The 18155-nt window shown below is 46.0% G+C and overlaps 2 protein-coding genes across 4 annotated transcripts; one reads left to right on the forward strand and one right to left on the reverse strand.

The window, feature by feature from the left end:
• Nucleotides 1-28: 28 nt before the first annotated feature.
• Nucleotides 29-17741, reverse strand: LOC115772109 (acetyl-CoA carboxylase). Of its 3 annotated transcripts, none has more exons than XM_030697968.1 (13): nt 17368-17741; nt 11298-11623; nt 11108-11232; nt 8419-8782; nt 7059-7347; nt 3249-6985; nt 2886-3188; nt 2633-2803; nt 2139-2567; nt 1213-2082; nt 795-1142; nt 598-732; nt 29-529 (listed from the first exon to the last, which is right to left on the reverse strand). In XM_030697968.1, exons 1-13 carry the CDS (start codon nt 17447-17449, stop codon nt 395-397), a joined length of 7314 nt encoding a protein of 2437 aa, XP_030553828.1. In that variant the 5' UTR covers nt 17450-17741; the 3' UTR covers nt 29-394. The 3 variants fall into 3 exon arrangements, with proteins under 3 accessions (XP_030553828.1, XP_030553913.1, XP_030554002.1); XM_030698053.1 differs by lacking the exon at nt 17368-17741 and adding an exon at nt 15499-15574; XM_030698142.1 differs by lacking the exons at nt 11108-11232; nt 11298-11623; nt 17368-17741 and adding an exon at nt 9974-10288.
• LOC115757800 (nucleoporin seh1) lies at nt 15914-17301 on the forward strand. The gene is made up of 4 exons (XM_030698258.1): nt 15914-16100; nt 16162-16599; nt 16661-16869; nt 16932-17301. Exons 1-4 carry the CDS (start codon nt 15990-15992, stop codon nt 17236-17238), a joined length of 1065 nt encoding a protein of 354 aa, XP_030554118.1. The 5' UTR covers nt 15914-15989; the 3' UTR covers nt 17239-17301.
• Nucleotides 17742-18155: the final 414 nt, after the last annotated feature.

Here is an 18155-nt window from a genome sequence, read left to right on the forward strand (position 1 = left end):
TATATATATGTATATATATATAGAGTAGTGTATATATATATCTTCCTTTTTTTTTTGTTTTTGATATCTGAGTAACTACCAAATTTAAATGAAGAGGGTTCCTCGTACTACCCACTGCCTACAATTCCAAAAAAAAGAACAGACAACAGCAGAAGGTCTGCCAATGCCATTGAAGTTAACTAATTAGTATCTAGTATAATAGGCTAATTAAATTTACAAAAAATTCAACTAAACAAAATGCAAATGGTACAAAAGCAAAGCTTTTTAACGATTCGCTGAAAGCATCCTAAGGGTAAACAAACACTCTTCGATATTGTGCGTTGCACCAAACCAAATCCGAACACCAAATTTTTAAGAGACTCAATTCTCACATAACTTAATAGTTAACGTAGAGTCATCCTTGGGTATTCGCGGAGGACTCCTCGTTTAGCTGCATTTGTGCCAACGTGCGCACCACAACGCCACGATTCACTGGCGTGAGGCCCTGGCAGAGGCCAACAACAGCGTCCAGCGCCACATCCGGACAGTCCTGCGACAGATAAAATACATATATATTAATACATAAACTATATGTAATTGAAAATCTTTATAGCCAACCTCTAGCATTTTGGATATTGTGGAGATGATGGCATCCCGCCTCACAGAGCTGATATTTTTGGACACAATCGATTCGGCATTTATTTGCTCCTGATACCAGGATACCATTTCCTCATTCTTGTCCCACAAATAGGCCTGTAAAAAACACACACGTATTAAATTTTGATAGACAAAGTCAGCTCAATAGGGATATCTACCTCAGTGGCGCCCTTATCCTCGACCAGCCAGCGACGCAGCATCTGCTTGGCCTGACCCACAGAGAGATTATCCTGCGCGCGCAAAATCTTCTTAATGTACGCATCCTCGAGCAGCAGCCGACGTAGTCGCCAGTAGAGCCAGCGACGTGATTCGCGCCAGGGCACAATTTCGCTGATGCACTCCTTCTCCAGCATACGCTCCGGCGTATCGTGCAGATCGGCAAAGTGCACGGCGACTGTGTGATAAACATGCATCAGCACCGCGATGCGCGCCTTGATCTTCTCATCCAGCAGCGCCGCCTTGACCTTATCGCCAGCGGCCACCGCTTCGTCGTGCTCGCGTTTTAGCTATTGGGATTATATTAATGATGAGTTAATCTATTTATAAAAGAGTATAATATATTAAGTCTGCTCGTACCCCAATAGTGGTGCCATCCAGGCGATGTATTGTCTTGACAAGATCCTTTTCTTTGTACTTGATCTCCACAATGCCCTCGGGCTCAAGCACACCGCCGCGCGCTTCTGGATCGGCATATGTTTCCATATAACGCGGATTGATGAGCGAATCGAGCACAGCCCAAGCGCCGCCACGCAGCTCGGCATTGGGTGGCAAATAGATAAGCACCGGCTTCTTGTACTCGCGTAGACCATCGACAATGTATGCGCCAAATTTGACAATCTGCTCGTACATGTCCTTCATGCCGCCGGAGAAGCCTCGCCAGTTGGCAAAAACAATCAATGGCAACTCCTCGCGTCCGAAATCCTTGATAGCCTGCGCCGTCTTGTACGATGAATCCGGATACCATACTTGACCGGCCTGCTGCAGTGTCTTTGCTTCCGAATCCAAATTGGCCGGATCGGCGGGCATTTCCACTTCCACAGTGCGCGTCTCCACGGCTATAACGCCGACGGGCACACCACCCAAACGGGCGCGACCCGTGACCACGGTTTTAGCCCATGGCGCCATGATCTCGTTCCAAGAATCGCGATCGAAGAAACCGTTTTCCCATTCATTGGCATTTACAGGATTCACACGACCGGCGAGCATCCAGCGCGGATCATAAGGCGATTTGGTGGGCATGAAATCGACAGGACGATCAATTTGATCGCTGGGCATAATGATGGGCAGATCACAGCCAATGTAGGCGGGAATGTAGGAGAGCCAGTCGAGTATTGTGTAGACGCCATCCAAATCGATGGCTTCCGTCTTGTGGGTGACGCCATTGTTGAACATGATCTGAACGCCACCCAGCTGGTTATTCGAGGCATAAACCTTGCGGCCGAGTAGCTAGAGAGAAGAGCACGATTAATAAAGCTCAGCTTACGGCCAATGATTTACCCTACCTTGTTCAGAGCAGCATAACCCGTGAGTATAATATGCGAGTTGTCGATCTGTATGACACGCTGACCCAGACGCACCACATAGGAGCCAATGCCAATGGTGCGGCAGGTGACCATGGCAATGGTCACGATCTCCTCGTATGCCTGCGAAGTCTCGCCGGCAATGAGGCCAGCATAGCGCAGATTCTCAACGCCCAGACCGTCGTCTTTGCCAATGATATCGGTGATCTTGTAGCGCTGCTCGCCCTCATCCTCGATGAGTATGGCACGCACCGAATTCAGATTGGCCACCTTGGCGTAATCCTCCGTGGACAGGTATAGATATTTGAAGCCCTTGTCGGGCTCTTCGGGATCCTCCCAGGCTATTCTAAACATGGCTTTCACCTCCTCGGCAAGACCAATGCGCGCGCCGCTGTTAACGGAGATGTATATCTGCGGACGGAGATTTAGTTATCAAGTTATAGAGCTCAGCTCAGGTGTCCAATGGAGCCACTTACACGAGGCACTTTGAGTTTGCGGGCCAGCTGCGAGGCCTTGGCAAAGAGCACATCCTCCTTGATGCCAAAGGAGCCAATCAAATAGGTCAGATCGTTGGCAATCACGATAATCTCGCGACCAGCCGGATACTCGGGTGTGGCCAGCACAATACGCCAAGCAACCATGCCACACTGCAAGAGATGGACATTGGAAGGGGGGTTAATTCGAAGATTCTATCTAAAATGGGCAATCCCAGCTCCTATATATACTCACATTATTCTCGCCCGGCAGACGCTGCAGCTCGACCAGATTATCGTCCTCCAGCACCAGCTCCTTGCACTCGAGCAGAATCTTATCGGGTATGCGTATATCCACAGTAGGACGCGCCTTGGAAAACTCCTTCCAATGACGTTCGGTCATCTGGCGGAACATGTCGGGCACATCGTAGACATAGGTGGTGCCATTAGATTGCGCCTGGAAGCGTTTCTGCTGCAAAAAGTCCTTGGTCATGTACGGCGATGAGATGGGATGGCCATGCAACGAGCCCTGCTTATCACCATAGGCCCTAAACTTGATCTGCAAAGAGAGAGAGTAAGGGATTAGCTGCAGGAAGGGTCTAAGGGAGTCTCCACTTACGATGCCCGTTTCGGGTTCGGTTTGTTCCGTATACATGGAGATGTCCAGGAAGTAGCCGGAATCGTTGGCTATGCACAGACGCACCGCCTGCGTGGGCGATTGGGGCGACTGCCGGATGACCATCTTGAGCTCGGCCTGGAGCACGCGCAGCTTCCACAGACGCGGGCCATAGCGCATGATCATTTTGGTGACAGACTCTTCGATTTTCGCGGGATCCATAATGACGGTGGGCACAAAGTTGAGGAATATGTGATTGCAATCGGTGCGTTTGGCATCCGGATGGGAGAAGGCCACCTCTAGCTCGTCCATGGCCTCGAGCAGCACACGCTCGCCCTCGTTTTGCAGATACTCAAAGGAGGCCTCCTTGGTGATCAGGTCCGAGTGCCGGATAATGGAACGTATGAAGAAACGGAAATCGGTGACCTCTTGACCCTTGGACACCTTGGCCCTGCCCAAATACAGGTGCATCTTCTGATTGGCCGTCGGCAAGGCCTCCAGATCATAGGTCTTCATGCGATTCAGCTCCAAATGGAAAGCAGATGCCGGCTCCAGATGTCTGTAGATGCGATCCTCCTCAAACTTGTCCCGGGCGCGATAAGTAAAGAACTTGGGGAACTGGCGCTTCTTGAGCGCGGCAAAGGTGATGCGACGTATGCGTCGCTGAAACAGCTCCTCGTTGTGCTCCATGCAGTAGTTGCCGAAGATCTGCGACATTTGCACATCGTCCATTTCGCCCGTCTCCCGCACAGCAACGCTGATGATGTGAATGGGCTCCGTGGATTTGGCCTCCTCGGCGGCATTGGCACGCGTGATGGGATCCGAGAGTGAGACATTGATCGAGGTGCTGTGGCGACTGTCCGATATGGAATCGGCAGCCTCGACCGCCTCCAAGACCTTGGCGCTAACCAGCGCTGGCGACACGAAATCCTCCAACAGATCGAGGATCTCATCCGAATACATGGAGAAGTGCTCGAACGAATCAAAGGCCGCAATCGCACCGGTGCGTACAAAGGAGCTGCCCATAGTTTCGGTAGCTATCGCCTGATCCAGGCCCTCCGGCGAGCTCATGCGCGAGAACAAACGATTCGGATGCGCTGTCGGCAGCAGAAACTGGAAATGCACTAGTGGCAAGCCGCCGGACAGCTCCAAGTGCTGCAGGCAGGTCAGCTCGTACGACGTGTAGGCACGTCTCACATAGACCTCGAGGGCGGCATTACAGACAGCCCGATTGGAGTGATAGAAGAAGTCGTGGAGTATGTCGAAGATGGACGTCTCCGACAGGATCAAACGCTGCAAGTTCTCTGGATGGAAATCGTGGCCATACATATCGACGGCCGACAGGAAAATGGACTCCATCTGGTTGTGACGCAGCTCATAGGCCGGCTGATGGGCGGCAATGAGCACCTGGCGGGAACGCAAGGCCACACGGGAATGCTCCGCCCGGTTGAGGGAGGTCAGCTCGCTGAGCGTGTTGGCCAACTCGTCGGTGAGGCCCGGCTCGTTGGCCCACAGATGATCGATGAGCAGCGTGACCAGCAGATTCTTTTTGGCCACCTGCGAGTGCGAGAATATCGTATTGACCACCGTCAGCATGTCGTCCTTGTTGTGCTCGCGCACCAGGCCGACGCACTTGTCGTAGTGTCCGTGCTGGAACTGGGACTCCACGTCGTAGTACTGACGCAACAGCTCATGGACGGCGGCCTTCATGCGTCCGCGTATGCCGTTCCTGTAGCGCTGGACCAGCTGCACAATGCTCTGGGTGGTCAGGAAGAAGACGTCGCGATCGGCGCGCTTCTGAAGCGTGGCCGCATGGCTGTCGATTACGCTGGCGATTTGCTGCGAGGGGAACTGCGCCAGGACGCTGGTGATGTTGCGCTCGTAGAGCGTCATCAGTTTGCGTATCTTCTTCTCCACGGAAATGGGTATGCGGCCCGATATCGAGGCGATCACCTCCTGCAGCTCCAGCAGTGGCAGCGAGGGATCACGCAGGCTCTGCATAAACTTCTCAATAATATCCCGGAGGCGTTGCGCATTGTAGGGTTCGGGCAGACAGTAGCCGGCCAGGGTGTTCTCCAGGATGGCCTTGTAGGTGTTGTGGACACGGTTTAGTTTCTCCGGGACTGGCGCATTCTCCGGCTGCGGGAATTGGCTCTTGCAGGGCTGCGCCTTGGTCACCAGTGAGGGATCATCCAGTTCCAGATGGCCGAGCAGCGACCCCGCATCCAGCACAGCGCCTGGGCGACGCACAAAGGTCACAGTGCCCGCTTCCTGCGAGGTCAGGGTCATCACCATTTTCATGACCTCAATTTCAGCAAATGCCTGGCCCTTGGCCACATGTGCGCCGTCCTCCACCAGCATGTTAATCAGCTTGCCAGCCGAAGGACTACGCAACAGCGAGGGATCGTTCTCCTTCTCGAAGACGCACGTCTGGTTGCCGATGACAATACGATAGCGATCCACCTCCTCCTTCATGTAGGTGGTGTACGAGGCGCCCTCCAGCGAGATGAGCAGGCCACCGTCGGACAGACGATGCACTTCGATCTCCTTGAACGAGTTGTTCATCAGCAGAAAATAGGAATTATGTCCGCTCTTCGCCGCCTGCACCTTGTAGCGCAGCCCGCCGTTGATCAGCTCCACGTCCACCACGTTGCTCAGCGTGTTGGCCGCTTGAATCTGACCCTTCTCCAGCGATGTCTGGAAACTGGTGAATGCCTCCGTTATGTGGCGATCCGCAATGTGCAGCGCGCCGCACATGACTCCCAGCAGAATGTCCGGTTTCTCGGACTGCATACGCTCCGCGATCAGCGCGTCCAGCCAGGCGGTGTCTATGCTGTTTTCGAGGAAACGATTCGTCTCGAGCAGCGTAATCAGATACTCGACTGTTGTGCGGAAATCACCGCGAATGGACAGCTCCTTCAGGGCAATCACAAGATTCTCGCGCGCCTGCTGACGATTCTCGCCCCAGGAGAAGCAATGGCCGAACTGCGAGTCCGCAAACTCGTGCAGGCCACCAGAGGCGGCCACGCTGAAGTAGCCCCAGACATTCTTGCTGGAGCGGAAGTTGAGCTCCTGTACGGTACCGGAGCTGGGCTTGAAGCCCTCGTCCGGATTCTCGGAGGTGATACGTGCAGCAATGACATGGCCCGACGGGCGCGGCTTATTTGGCGGATTCTCAAAGTCAATGACCGACGAGCCCCACGGCGATTCGCCATAGAGCAGACGTATATCCTTGAGCCGGTACAGGGGTATGCCCATGCCGATTTGGAGCTGACATGCGGGCAAATTCACGTCGGCTACCATTTCCGTGCACGGGTGCTCCACTTGCAGACGCGGATTGAGCTCCAGGAAGAAGTATCTACCCTCCGGGTCGTACAGATACTCGACTGTGCCGGCGCTGACATAACCCACCATTTTAGCGAGACGCACAGCTGCCTTTTCCATGTCCTCAAAGACCTCCGGCTGTGCGACAATTGCCGGCGCCTCCTCGATAATCTTCTGATGGCGTCGCTGTATGGAACAATCGCGTCCAAACAGGCTGATCGCATTGCCATACTGATCCGCCAGCAGCTGCACCTCCAAATGCCGTGCGCCGCTTGCCAGCTTCATCACAAATATGGGCGAGCCGGGCACCTCGGCCTGCACCTGACGGAAGAGGCCCGGGAACTCCTCGGTGGTGTCCACGCGACGAATGCCCTTGCCGCCGCCGCCCTCCGAAGCCTTAATCATCACCGGAAAGCCTGCAACAAAGTGGGAGAAAATAAATATTTGTAAATAGTGCTCAGTCAATCTTATCTTGGGCAAATAGCATACCAATCTTGGCAACGGCGGCCAGGCCCTGCTCCACATTGGTGACACAGCCGCGTGCAAACAGTTCACTGGATATTTTAATCTTCTTGCCGCTGTACTGCGCCTTCAGATCGGAGCCGGACCACGGCAATGTGGGTATCTCCGCCGTTTGGGCCACAATCGAGGATGCCACCTTATCGCCCAGCGCCCACATCGCACGCTCCGGCGGGCCGAGAAATACCAGACCCTCCTTGTGCAACAGCTCCGGCAGTTTTGGATTTTCCGACGCATGACCCCAGCCAGCCCACACAGCCTGCAGAAAGGAAATAATAATACTCTCATTAATTGCGAAGCGGCTAATTGAATAGATGGCAAAATGTATTTGCGGTAATGATAACGGTTATGGCATACGGTATATCAATTGTGACGTCAGTGTGAAAAACAACTTGCAACTAGGCCAACGCTGGTCGACTAAGTTATGCCCTGTATGAAGGTCTGACAATTAATTGTTGTAAGTACAGTACCTAAATAATACCAAGAACTGCAGGCCTCACCTGAAGTAATGAGAATCACATAGAGAGGCGTTCAGATAAGTAATTTACCAACCAGCACTCTCTTTAGCTCATTAGCTCTCTTTCTTAATCATTTTTCTCTTTCGGTTTATTCCTTCTTCGTCTTACCCATATATAGCCTATCTATCTTTCTATTTTCTGCTCTCTAACATCTCTTCTACTCTTTCAAAGGAATATTAACTATGACAGATTTATTTTTAACTAAAAATACTTATTGTGGCCGCATAAATCTTATATCTATTGTTATTAGGTTCAATTATCTTTACTGAAGATAAGTACGCGAGTGTTAGTCTCTTCATATCTAAATTAAAATGTTTACGAATTAAAGGCAGATAGATAAATGTGTGCTATAAAAACCAATAACTGCTATAAAAGACTAGAGTATAATCAAATTGCAGAAGAATATATTACGGAAAGGTTTCTAAAGTGCTTTAATTAGGACAGTGCTACACCTATAAAGTATAATATATTAACTAATTAATTAGTTAGAAAACATGTTTGCCTTTCAAGCTGATAAGTTCAAATCTAATAACTCTTCTATTGTTGCACAGTGTAATCAATTAAGTATGTGCTCATTAAAGGCAGGCATCGGTTATCCCAAGTGCCGACACGCCCACTTTGTGCTTTCAGGGGCCCTACAAAATGTACAAAATGAAAATCGAACGATTCTACTTGGGTTCGAGTACGGCGCAAGTAAATAGAAATCATACGATACGAAGTCTAGACGAGATGTGGAGGGCAGGGCACGACGACTCTGGGCTGGGTTAAGAGAAAAACGACAACAAAAGCAAACACAAAAACAAATTACGTACCTGCACTTGAGTGCGAAGTGCGATATCCACAATGAGCTCGACATTGGCATAGTTGTTGTTGTTGGATCCACCGGGCACGGGCACATAATGATCGGCCATTTTGATGTACTCCGCGTTCGCCTTGAGATCCTCGGGCGTGACCATAACCACAAATCGTACCGCCCGTTCGTTCTTGAACATCTCGTAGGACCAGCGCCGGATCGAGCGCATGCACTTGACCGCCGCAATTCCGTTGTTGGCGATGAGAACCCGATTGATGACACGCGTGCCCCCGAAGCGCTTCACAAACTCCTCCGTGGTGGCAATATGAAAGTCCCGATCCTGATGACGATCCTGGCCGAGGCCAGTGCGCGACATGCTGGGTCTGGAATAGCGAAAGCGAAATGAGAATATGAGCCAAGCTCTGCTCCATTTGCTATTTGGTTGAGCAACATGTGTGATAGATCGCACTTAACAAAGAACAATACAACCCTTTGAACCCTGCGCTCATCCAAAAAAAAAAGAATGAAATAAGAGCGAGGACTGAATACTCTTTCAGACATTTAGACGTTGGTGTCGCATATATCAATTGCTTATCTTAAAAAACTGCAACAAGTAAAACAACTACATGCCCTACTTGAAGTAATGAGGATCACATAGAAAGGCGTTTAATTAATTTAATTTCTTACTCAAGCACCATTCCGGTTATCTTAAAAAGCAGCAACATTTTCCATTCAAATTCTCATCCTCCATATGATATAGCTATAATAAGATTTTCCTACATATCTAAAGAGCATGGGAAATCTCGAAGATTTCAAGTGTGGTCAAAATTTCTTGAAAAACAAAAGAGATGTTCATAGCATAATTTAATTTCACGATGTTTCATGGCGATGGCTTTCAGGCTGAGGGTCTAGATTGCATAGAAACTGAAATATGGGTATGGCTTTATCGGGTCAAGGTGCCGATCAAGAATATACACATATATATAGGGGTTTCAGCTAAATGTAATTTACTGCGCAACACATATAAATATCACTGCAGGGGTATAAAAAGATTTAAGTACAATCAATATTTGACTGATAAGTTATATGACATTTATAGTCATAGTAGGATACAGTGAACAAATCCAAACGACAAAGAGACGGACACTTAACAAGTTTTGTCAATAATAATAAACGTATGCATATACATTATGGCTTTAAAGTTGTGTAGCGCAGTGTAACATTGACAGGTGTCTGTGGGTCAATGTTAGGCCAGCTAGAGAGAGGGAGAGAGAAAGAGAGGGAGAGAGGATGGGGGCGCAGCTCCAGACGAATAAGAAACAGCAGCAAATGGAATTTTAAAGGCATTTTGGCAAACCGGTTTTTACCAAATCAAAAGATTATTTTTAATGTGTGTGTGTTTCGTAAGCTCTTTTACATTGTTTACTTTGCTCGCACGCGCGCGTTCTCACTCACTCTCGCTCTCTCACTCTCTCTCTCTCGAACGGAGGACGCATTTTGCAAGTGAATTATTTACTTGCCATAAAAATAATTATGCGTGATTTGTGTATGTAAATAGTTTATGGCTGAATTACTTAATGGTGCCGGCGGTTGAAACGCTTAAAAGCGAAGCATTGTTGATGTTGTTGTTGTTCATATTAATGTTGCTGTTGTAGGCAATGTCATCGCTGCTGCTGCTGTTGTTGTTATTGTTGCTGCTACCGTTACACTGATCAATGGCCACAATATTGGGTATGGCTAGTGCTGAATTTTCTGTTGCCGATGGCAGCAACTCTTCACCGGTTTCCACGAGCACAAAACGTTTGCTGGCGCGACGCTTCAACATTTTGGCATACGCAATTAGGGCCAAGATCATTCAAGTCCAAAGTTTACAAGTTACTATATATGTTGATTTACAGCCCTACTAAAATATCTAACTAGTATATTATGCAAGCGCATGTATTATACAAAAATATGACTAATCAACATGCAACGCGACTTTCACCGTATTGAAAACACAATGAAATACCACTAAAAACTATTGTGCCAGCGGGCTGGTCAGAGGCAAAGAAATGAAGAAAAAAATCACACGCGAGAAATGTTTTGGGCAACGAGCTTAACGTATTGGCGACCGACGGGCACGACAACTGTTTAATAACTGGCAGCACGGGCAACACCGCCAGCTTGAACAACCCATTGCTGATGACGACGAAGGCGTCGACGCTGACGTCGTTACTCATACGACCCGTTGGTTGTGTATGAGAGTGAGAGCGCGTGCCAGCACATGCAGAGGGAGAGAGAGCAGAAAGCAAAAGCGCACAAGATAAATTGTTGAGAGCGGCTTCATTTGTAATTATAAACAGGGAGAGAAGAAGAGTCAACAAGAACCGAACAGTGAGTGCTGCAGGTGTTAACATTTAACATGTTCGCTCTCACAGGCTGTCGCCTGCTGCTGCAATTGCAGCTTTTGCTCTCACGCACTCTTGCAATTGTTAACTGCAGCTTTGGTGCTCTCATAAAAGCTTCACCAAAGATAAAAACGTTTGCCTTTGCCGCGCTTTCAACGCACGTTGTTATTGCCATTATTGCCGTCTCTTTCTGTTAAACTCGCGCGATTTGTTTGCCGCGGAGAACGAACCTCAACAATTATGACGTAGTTGAATAAGTCATTTTTTTTATCTGCGAGATTTGTGGTGCTCTCGCGTATTGTTGATGTTTGGATAACTAACCTCAGACGCTTGCGACGTTCCGCAATGTCGCCATTTTGGCAGACATCGCTTTGCATTTTCTGCGGGAATTCATCGCCCGCCTCGCCCGCTTCGATGGCCTCCTTCTCATCAATTTCGTCGCCCACCTGTTAAATGTAAACATTTATTAGATATATTCATGTACTCTACGCTTATAGGGCTAAGGTACTACCAGAAAACTGGGGCGTTCCCCGTCAGTAGGCGCGGCCTGTGCTGTTTCCGCGCTTGTCGTTGCCTCCTGTTCGCTCATTTTGTTGTTGTATTTAACGTCAATGTTGTTGTTGTTGTTATTATTAAAATTACTCAAATCTGTTAAAACGCTCTCCTTTAACTGCTCGCAGAGGCCATCAACATCCGACTTGAGGCTCTCGCTGGAGAATTTCACCTTTTTAATGCAAGACTTCGGAAACCGTTGCTTCTGCTGCTGCTCGCTGCCTTTTGTTGTTGTACTTATCGCTGACGATGTTGTTGCTGTAGCCGCAATTACGCTGGAGTTGTCTGTGTGCGAAAGAGAGAGAGAGAGAGAGAGAGAGAGAGACAAACGAATCCCAATTAGAATAAAACGTAAAAAGCTCAAGTTCATTGTTAAGTGCGTGTTAAACAGAGCCCATGTCCATGTTAAGCTTTAATTGGTTTACAAAACAAATAGTACGCTGCGAAAGATTCTTACTATTGTTATTGTTGTTATTGTTGTTGTTGTTGGTCGTGTTGTTGTCGTTGTTAGTCGGGATTGCTGTTATTATTTGTCTTTCGCGGTCGCGCAAGCGACCAAAGAGCAAATTCAATAGGTAAGCAATAAACGCCAGAGTGATTAAAAATGCGATAAACATCGGCTACTCATCCACAAAAAAATAAAAGCTAAAAAATTGATAATATCGCTAACACATATATAAGAGATCTCATAACATGTACTTTTTTTTTTTTTGATATTTTTAAATATATGTAGGGCAGCAGGGCAACTGAGTTCAAGAGGTTAAAGTCATTAATATTTATTGAATATTGCGTACGAATTTGTGCGCCAAAGATGGAGGCAACAAAAAATCATTTAATAAAAATGCATAATTACGTTAAACTAGTTTCTTATCCAAATATTTGGAATAAACACTGAAAACTATATAAACTTCAAATTGAATTTGTTTTAGCGAATCTTAAATACTCTTATCAGCTGAAAAAATCAGCGTACTGAGCTTATGTAACAGATTCAAGCATTTATTTCATAACAAGAACTTAAATGTTCAGCTTGAGTGCTTTGTTCCTTATTTAGAAGTAAACTTGATATGACAAAACAACATTAGATAGTTAGATATGATAGGCTGCGACACCTGCTAGTTGCTTTAGGATATGCTACCTGTAGTAGGGTACTTTAATTTGATTAATTATTATGCAACACATATTATATGACAATCTGTTTCCGAACAATATTCAACTGATAAGCTCAGGCATACATCTAATATTATTTTGATAAGCAAATATTTTGGGAAAGGTCTCTTGCGCGAATAACCTTAGGCCCGGTTTGAAAGGAAAACCCATGAGGTTTTAGATTAAATTCATATTTTTCCAAAATTTTCCAAAACTTTTTTCTGTCTATATTTATATATATATATCTGCAGGCTAGAATGTCCAGCTGTTCGTTAGTAGAGACTTTACTGTACTTCTTAAATTCTGCTGCTAGGCATGCATTTCATCTCAAAGTGGGTTTAAATTTAACTACTAACTAAGTAGCTTTATTATTTTCATTAAAGGCTTTTCAGTGAAAAAGAGAACTAAGGAAAATTTTTACCTAGTTCGGTTAATTAGCTAGTTAACAATTGATTTGTATGTATCCAATAAGACTATATCCTTCCCTTCCCTTTCTTTGCAAAAAGCAGCCAAAATAAAATGAGATTTTCTTTTTGGATTTTCCACTGTGCACTTAATTTTAAAACAAATTTAAAACAAAACAACAAAGAAAAGAAACATCAAAAGTTAAAAAACCTTTTAAAATACCAGAGGTTGCTTTGTGGCTATGCAAATGTGACTTTGTATATAGAAGAGGTCAATGATTTAACCATTACAATATGTAAGTGTGCCAGGGTGTGCACAAAAAGAGCTATAGAAATTCGTTCAACTTAGTATTTGCCATACGGCAGTATGCCTTATGCAATCCAATAAGATTTCCAGTGCAATCCTATTATGAAACACTATATGGCTCTTGTCAGATCACATTTATATTTAGAAACATTGGTTTATATAAATATGGCTACTGATATGACCCAAAGCTGGCTTTTGGCTGATATGCAGCAAACACTTGTAGCTCGATTTCTTGGGTTTTTTTTTTTTTGTTAATTTATCATTTTTATTATAGATATAGTTTTTTACCACGCTAGTTTTTGTTTTTATTTTATTTTTTATTTGGCAATTTATTGCATTTGGCTCTCGGATTTAAAGTTCAAAACGCGCGCCACGCAATTGTGTGGAAGCAACAAGTCTCGCACGAGCTGCTCAATTTTTGCTTCCGCAGTGACCGACGTTTGGAATGCGACTGGCGGCTGGCATGGACGCACACTATCGATCACTGCTGCGCAGTCGACGTCGCGATTAGCAACATCAACTACTTATGTATGCTTGCCCAAATGTCTGCGCCGGCAGAGCAGTCGCCTTAGCAGCAGCAGGTGTATGCTAGTATGTGTGTGTGTGTGAGAGTCTGAGCTTAGCTTGTTGTGCTCATATGTTAATTGCTCGGAGGGCTTTACGGGTCGAGGCAGCTGCTGGGCCGCTGTCGCTGCGCTGCGATATGCTGCTGACTGCACATAAAAAGCTGCAAGCAACGGCGTTTTATTTATTTATATACGCTTTAAACCATATTCGTTTTGTTTGCATACCTAAGAGCTTGGCGCGTAAGCTTCGATAACGGTTTGAGAAATCGATAACAATCGGTGCATGCAGCCAAGAGTTGCTCTCTTTCTCTCTCGCGCAGGCTTTCAATGTCAAGGTTTTTGTTGTTGTTGTTGTTATTGTTGTTGTTTTTGCGTAACTTTCAAGTTAATCTTTATTGCTTGACATTGATGATGCACTCGCTGGACATCGTTCAGGGTTATGACACGAAACTGCACAAAGTAAAACAATAACAATAACAAAAATAACAACAACCAGCCCAAATTGCACCCGGCAATGCACGTCAGCAGCTTAAAGCTGATTGCAAATGATTTCTACTAGCAAAAAATTGATTAACTTGTGATTGGCATGTGTTTGTATTTGTGTTTGTGTGTGTGTGTGTAATTCAAATTAAAAACAAACGGAGAAGAACACGCAACTTTCGCAGCCAGCAGAGGTTTTTTAAAAGTCATAAACAAACTTCCAGTAAAAAAGCTGATAAGAATCGAAAAATCTTACGATTTTTGTCGATCAAGCACGGCGGTAACCATGGCAACGGCCGGCTATGATTAATACAATATTTATGTTTTTTTTTGGTAAACACTTAACGGTTAAAAGTATTACCAAATCCAAGGCGTTAAAGCTCTTATCAGCATAGACGGAAACTTTTGTTTGAGCTGAATTATTCATGTTGGGCGCGTGGCCAACTTGCGGATTATCAGTGGCCGGCAGACGCGTGTGTCGTAGCGCTCGGGACGTCTGCTTCTGATACGCCATAAACATTCACACACGCACACACAGATTTATATATATATATACATATATATATATACATTTGCCCTCTTATCAGCAGCTCAGCATGTACAGTTAAATACGCGACGTCACTGCCAAACGTTCGAGCTGTCAACTCGAATTACACTAACACACACACACACACACTTGCATATGCAATTTACCTATTAAGTAATTGAAGCCGGCTCGCTGTGACTGCTTTTCAAAGAATCGTCTCGAAACCCACCCACAACAATTTCGCCGAAACATACACAAGCAAACATAAACACACACACACACATACAAGCATAAAGGCACACCAACATAGTATCATGCGGACATCGCGCGATATGCGAGTCCAATAGAAATCAAGGTCAGGCCAAGCGGCGAGAGCAAGAGAGAGCGAGTGAGAACGAGAGAGCACGCGCAGAGCAGAGCAAGAGAATGCAAACATATTGAACAAATTATGCTTCCCAGCACTTTCATACTTGTAAAGGCATTAAATTAACAACAAATTAATACACAAGCAAACACACACATACACTCAACTAGAAGCACCGTTATTTGAATGTTGATTTATGCAAGTGCTTGTGCCTGAGGTGAATAACCCGTGTTTTGCCCCCAGAGCACCAAGAATTAAGAAACTAATGCATTTGCATATGTGCATATTTATGTATGAAAAGTCACTAATCGCAAATTAATTACGCACTTGGCGCTAACTAAAACGCGCCAGCTGGCCATTGACTTACTCTTCTCCATTGTATTGCGTTTTGCACGCCTCTTTTTGTTAGCAATTTTGTTTTATATAAATATATTAGTCCGGCCACAAAGTATGTTTTTGTCCAATTGGGTTCTGCTTGTGGGTGGTTTTTGGCTCGGTTATGCTATTTAAAGCAGACGCACTCCGCACAATTAATTCAACGTGCTTCGCACTACACTTTTTTAGCGATTTACGTATGTGACAGTTATGTTAATACACATCTTTTGCAATTCTTTGTTGGTTCATCAGTGGTTTTATACGCGTTAATATGAATCCGATTCTGTTAAGGCTGCGAAAGATAACGACTATCGATATTTGGCACTCCGATAGCAACAAGTGTTGCAAAACACCAATGCGTGCTGCCAACTTGCGACTACAACAAGGTGGCAGCGCGTACAGCCTACAACAACATCTGCAACATTTGCTGCGAAAGAAGCCGCGTTTTTGCTTGTTTTGCGAAATAATTAAAGAAAACACAACATGTTCGATGTGGAGCCAATCATTGCCGACCACAAGGATGTCATACACGATGTAGTGTTCGATTACTATGGACGCCGCATGGCCACTTGCTCCAGCGATCAAACCGTAAAGGTAAAAAGCAAAAAATTGCAATTCCTCACAGTCGTACAAATGTGATGCTGATTGTTTTCAGATATGGGACGAGGACGAGCAGGGCAAGTGGTCGGTGACAAGCAGCTGGAAAGCGCATTCGGGCTCCATTTGGCGTGTGTCCTGGGCAAATCCTGAGTTTGGCCAGGTCATAGCTACCTGCTCTTTCGATCGCACTGCCTCCGTTTGGGAGGAAATCATGGGTGAAAAGGTATCCACAACGAATGCCCCGACGCGGCGCTGGGTGCGTCGCACAACGCTCGTCGATTCACGCACAAGCGTTACGGACGTGGAGTTTGCACCAAAATATCTGGGCCTGCTGCTGGCCACCGCCTCGGCCGATGGCATCATCCGCATCTACGAAGCGCCGGATATTATGAATTTGTCACAGTGGCCCGTGCAGCATGAAATATCAAATAAATTGTCGCTCAGCTGCCTGTCATGGAACACATCTACATATATGGTGACACAGTTGCTGGCGGTGAGTTCTCCCAATTCTCCATAGATATCATGAGTAAAGCCCAATGTTTTTGCCTTCGCAGGCCGGCAGCGATGAGTCTGCCACGCCCACGGGCAAAGTGTTTATATTTGCGTATAGCGAAAATGCGCGCAAATGTGTAAAAATCGAGACTGTCAATGATATAACCGACCCCGTTACGGATGTGGCCTTTGCACCAAACGCAGGACGCACATTTCACATGCTCGCCGTGGCCAGCAAGGATCTCTACATAGTCAACATACGCGGCGTCACGTAGGTGCCCGGCCAATCCATTATTGTAGACATATACAATACTAGTTTTAACCACATTTCAGCGATTCGACAGGCAATGCCAAATTGGAGCTGCAAACGCATAAGTTTAGCGAGCACAACTGCCCCGTTTGGCGCGTCTGCTGGAACATGCTGGCCACCATGCTAATTTCCACCGGCGACGATGGCTGCGTGCGCATTTGGCGCATGAACTACACACGGCAATGGATATGCGCCGCTGTGCTCAAAGCCGAGGGCAGCGGACCCACATATGAACCAAATCCGGCGACGCCGGCGCTGGCAACGACCGCCGCAGCCACGGCAAAGTTCTACAAAAAAGGCACCATTGGCAACCAGGTGCCATGGCACTAATATATCTATATATAAGAAGTATGTGTACATGTTTATGTGTGGAAATTGTTGCCCAATGTTAAAAAAAAATATATATATAGAGAGAGAGAAAACTGTAAGCTGAAATTGTAGATCCGATTGTGCACTTACACCCTGTGCATCGGCATCGTCTGCACATCTTGTTAGCTCCTTGGCCCAGCGCCAACGTCAGCGTCAGTCTCCGGGTCCACATCTATATTGACCGCGCAGCGTAACTTCACATCTTGCGGCACAGAGCACAGAATCGCATTACATCACAGTGGCAAACGTTTCCGAGAGCAGTTTGGGAGAGGGTAAAGGGTGTGCGGCACGCTTAATTTAATATTGTATGCGATATATAAAGACCGGCAAGGAAAAACGACATTTGTTGATTTTGAACAACACTCGAAATAATCAAAACATTTTTCATGCTCACGCGCAGCGATAAACCAAATAATCGAATTTGTTTGATTGTGTACAAAATATTATGGATGTGTGTGTGTACGTGTGTGTGAGATCTGATATTCGTATTCATTTGAGCATTAGTATGTGTCATTTCTATGACATGTGTGTGCGTGTGCATGTGTATGTGTGTATCACATGTATTTCAACTTAAAACAACGCCAGCTGAGACAAGTGCTGCCCATCTCGTAAAAATTATAAAAAAAGGAATATGAAAGCACTTTTTGTAACGGATCTGCTTTTAAATACAGCGGTGGCTCGTGAATTAAAAACGCTTTTGAGGCAAGGTGAAAAATACAAGATTTCGTAATACTTATTTTTATTGCGTAAAATTGAACATACATACTATATTTTTCTCTGCAGGCGATTGGACAAATTAGAAACGTTAAAAAAGAACATAAATAAAAACATGCATATCATATAGCCTCTTTTCAATTAAAAAAATGTCTGTAATGGAA

Source organism: Drosophila novamexicana, unplaced genomic scaffold, assembly GCF_003285875.2.
Source record: "Drosophila novamexicana strain 15010-1031.04,08,12 unplaced genomic scaffold, DnovRS2.1 tig00000008-arrow-pilon, whole genome shotgun sequence".
NCBI lineage: Eukaryota > Metazoa > Arthropoda > Insecta > Diptera > Drosophilidae > Drosophila > Drosophila novamexicana.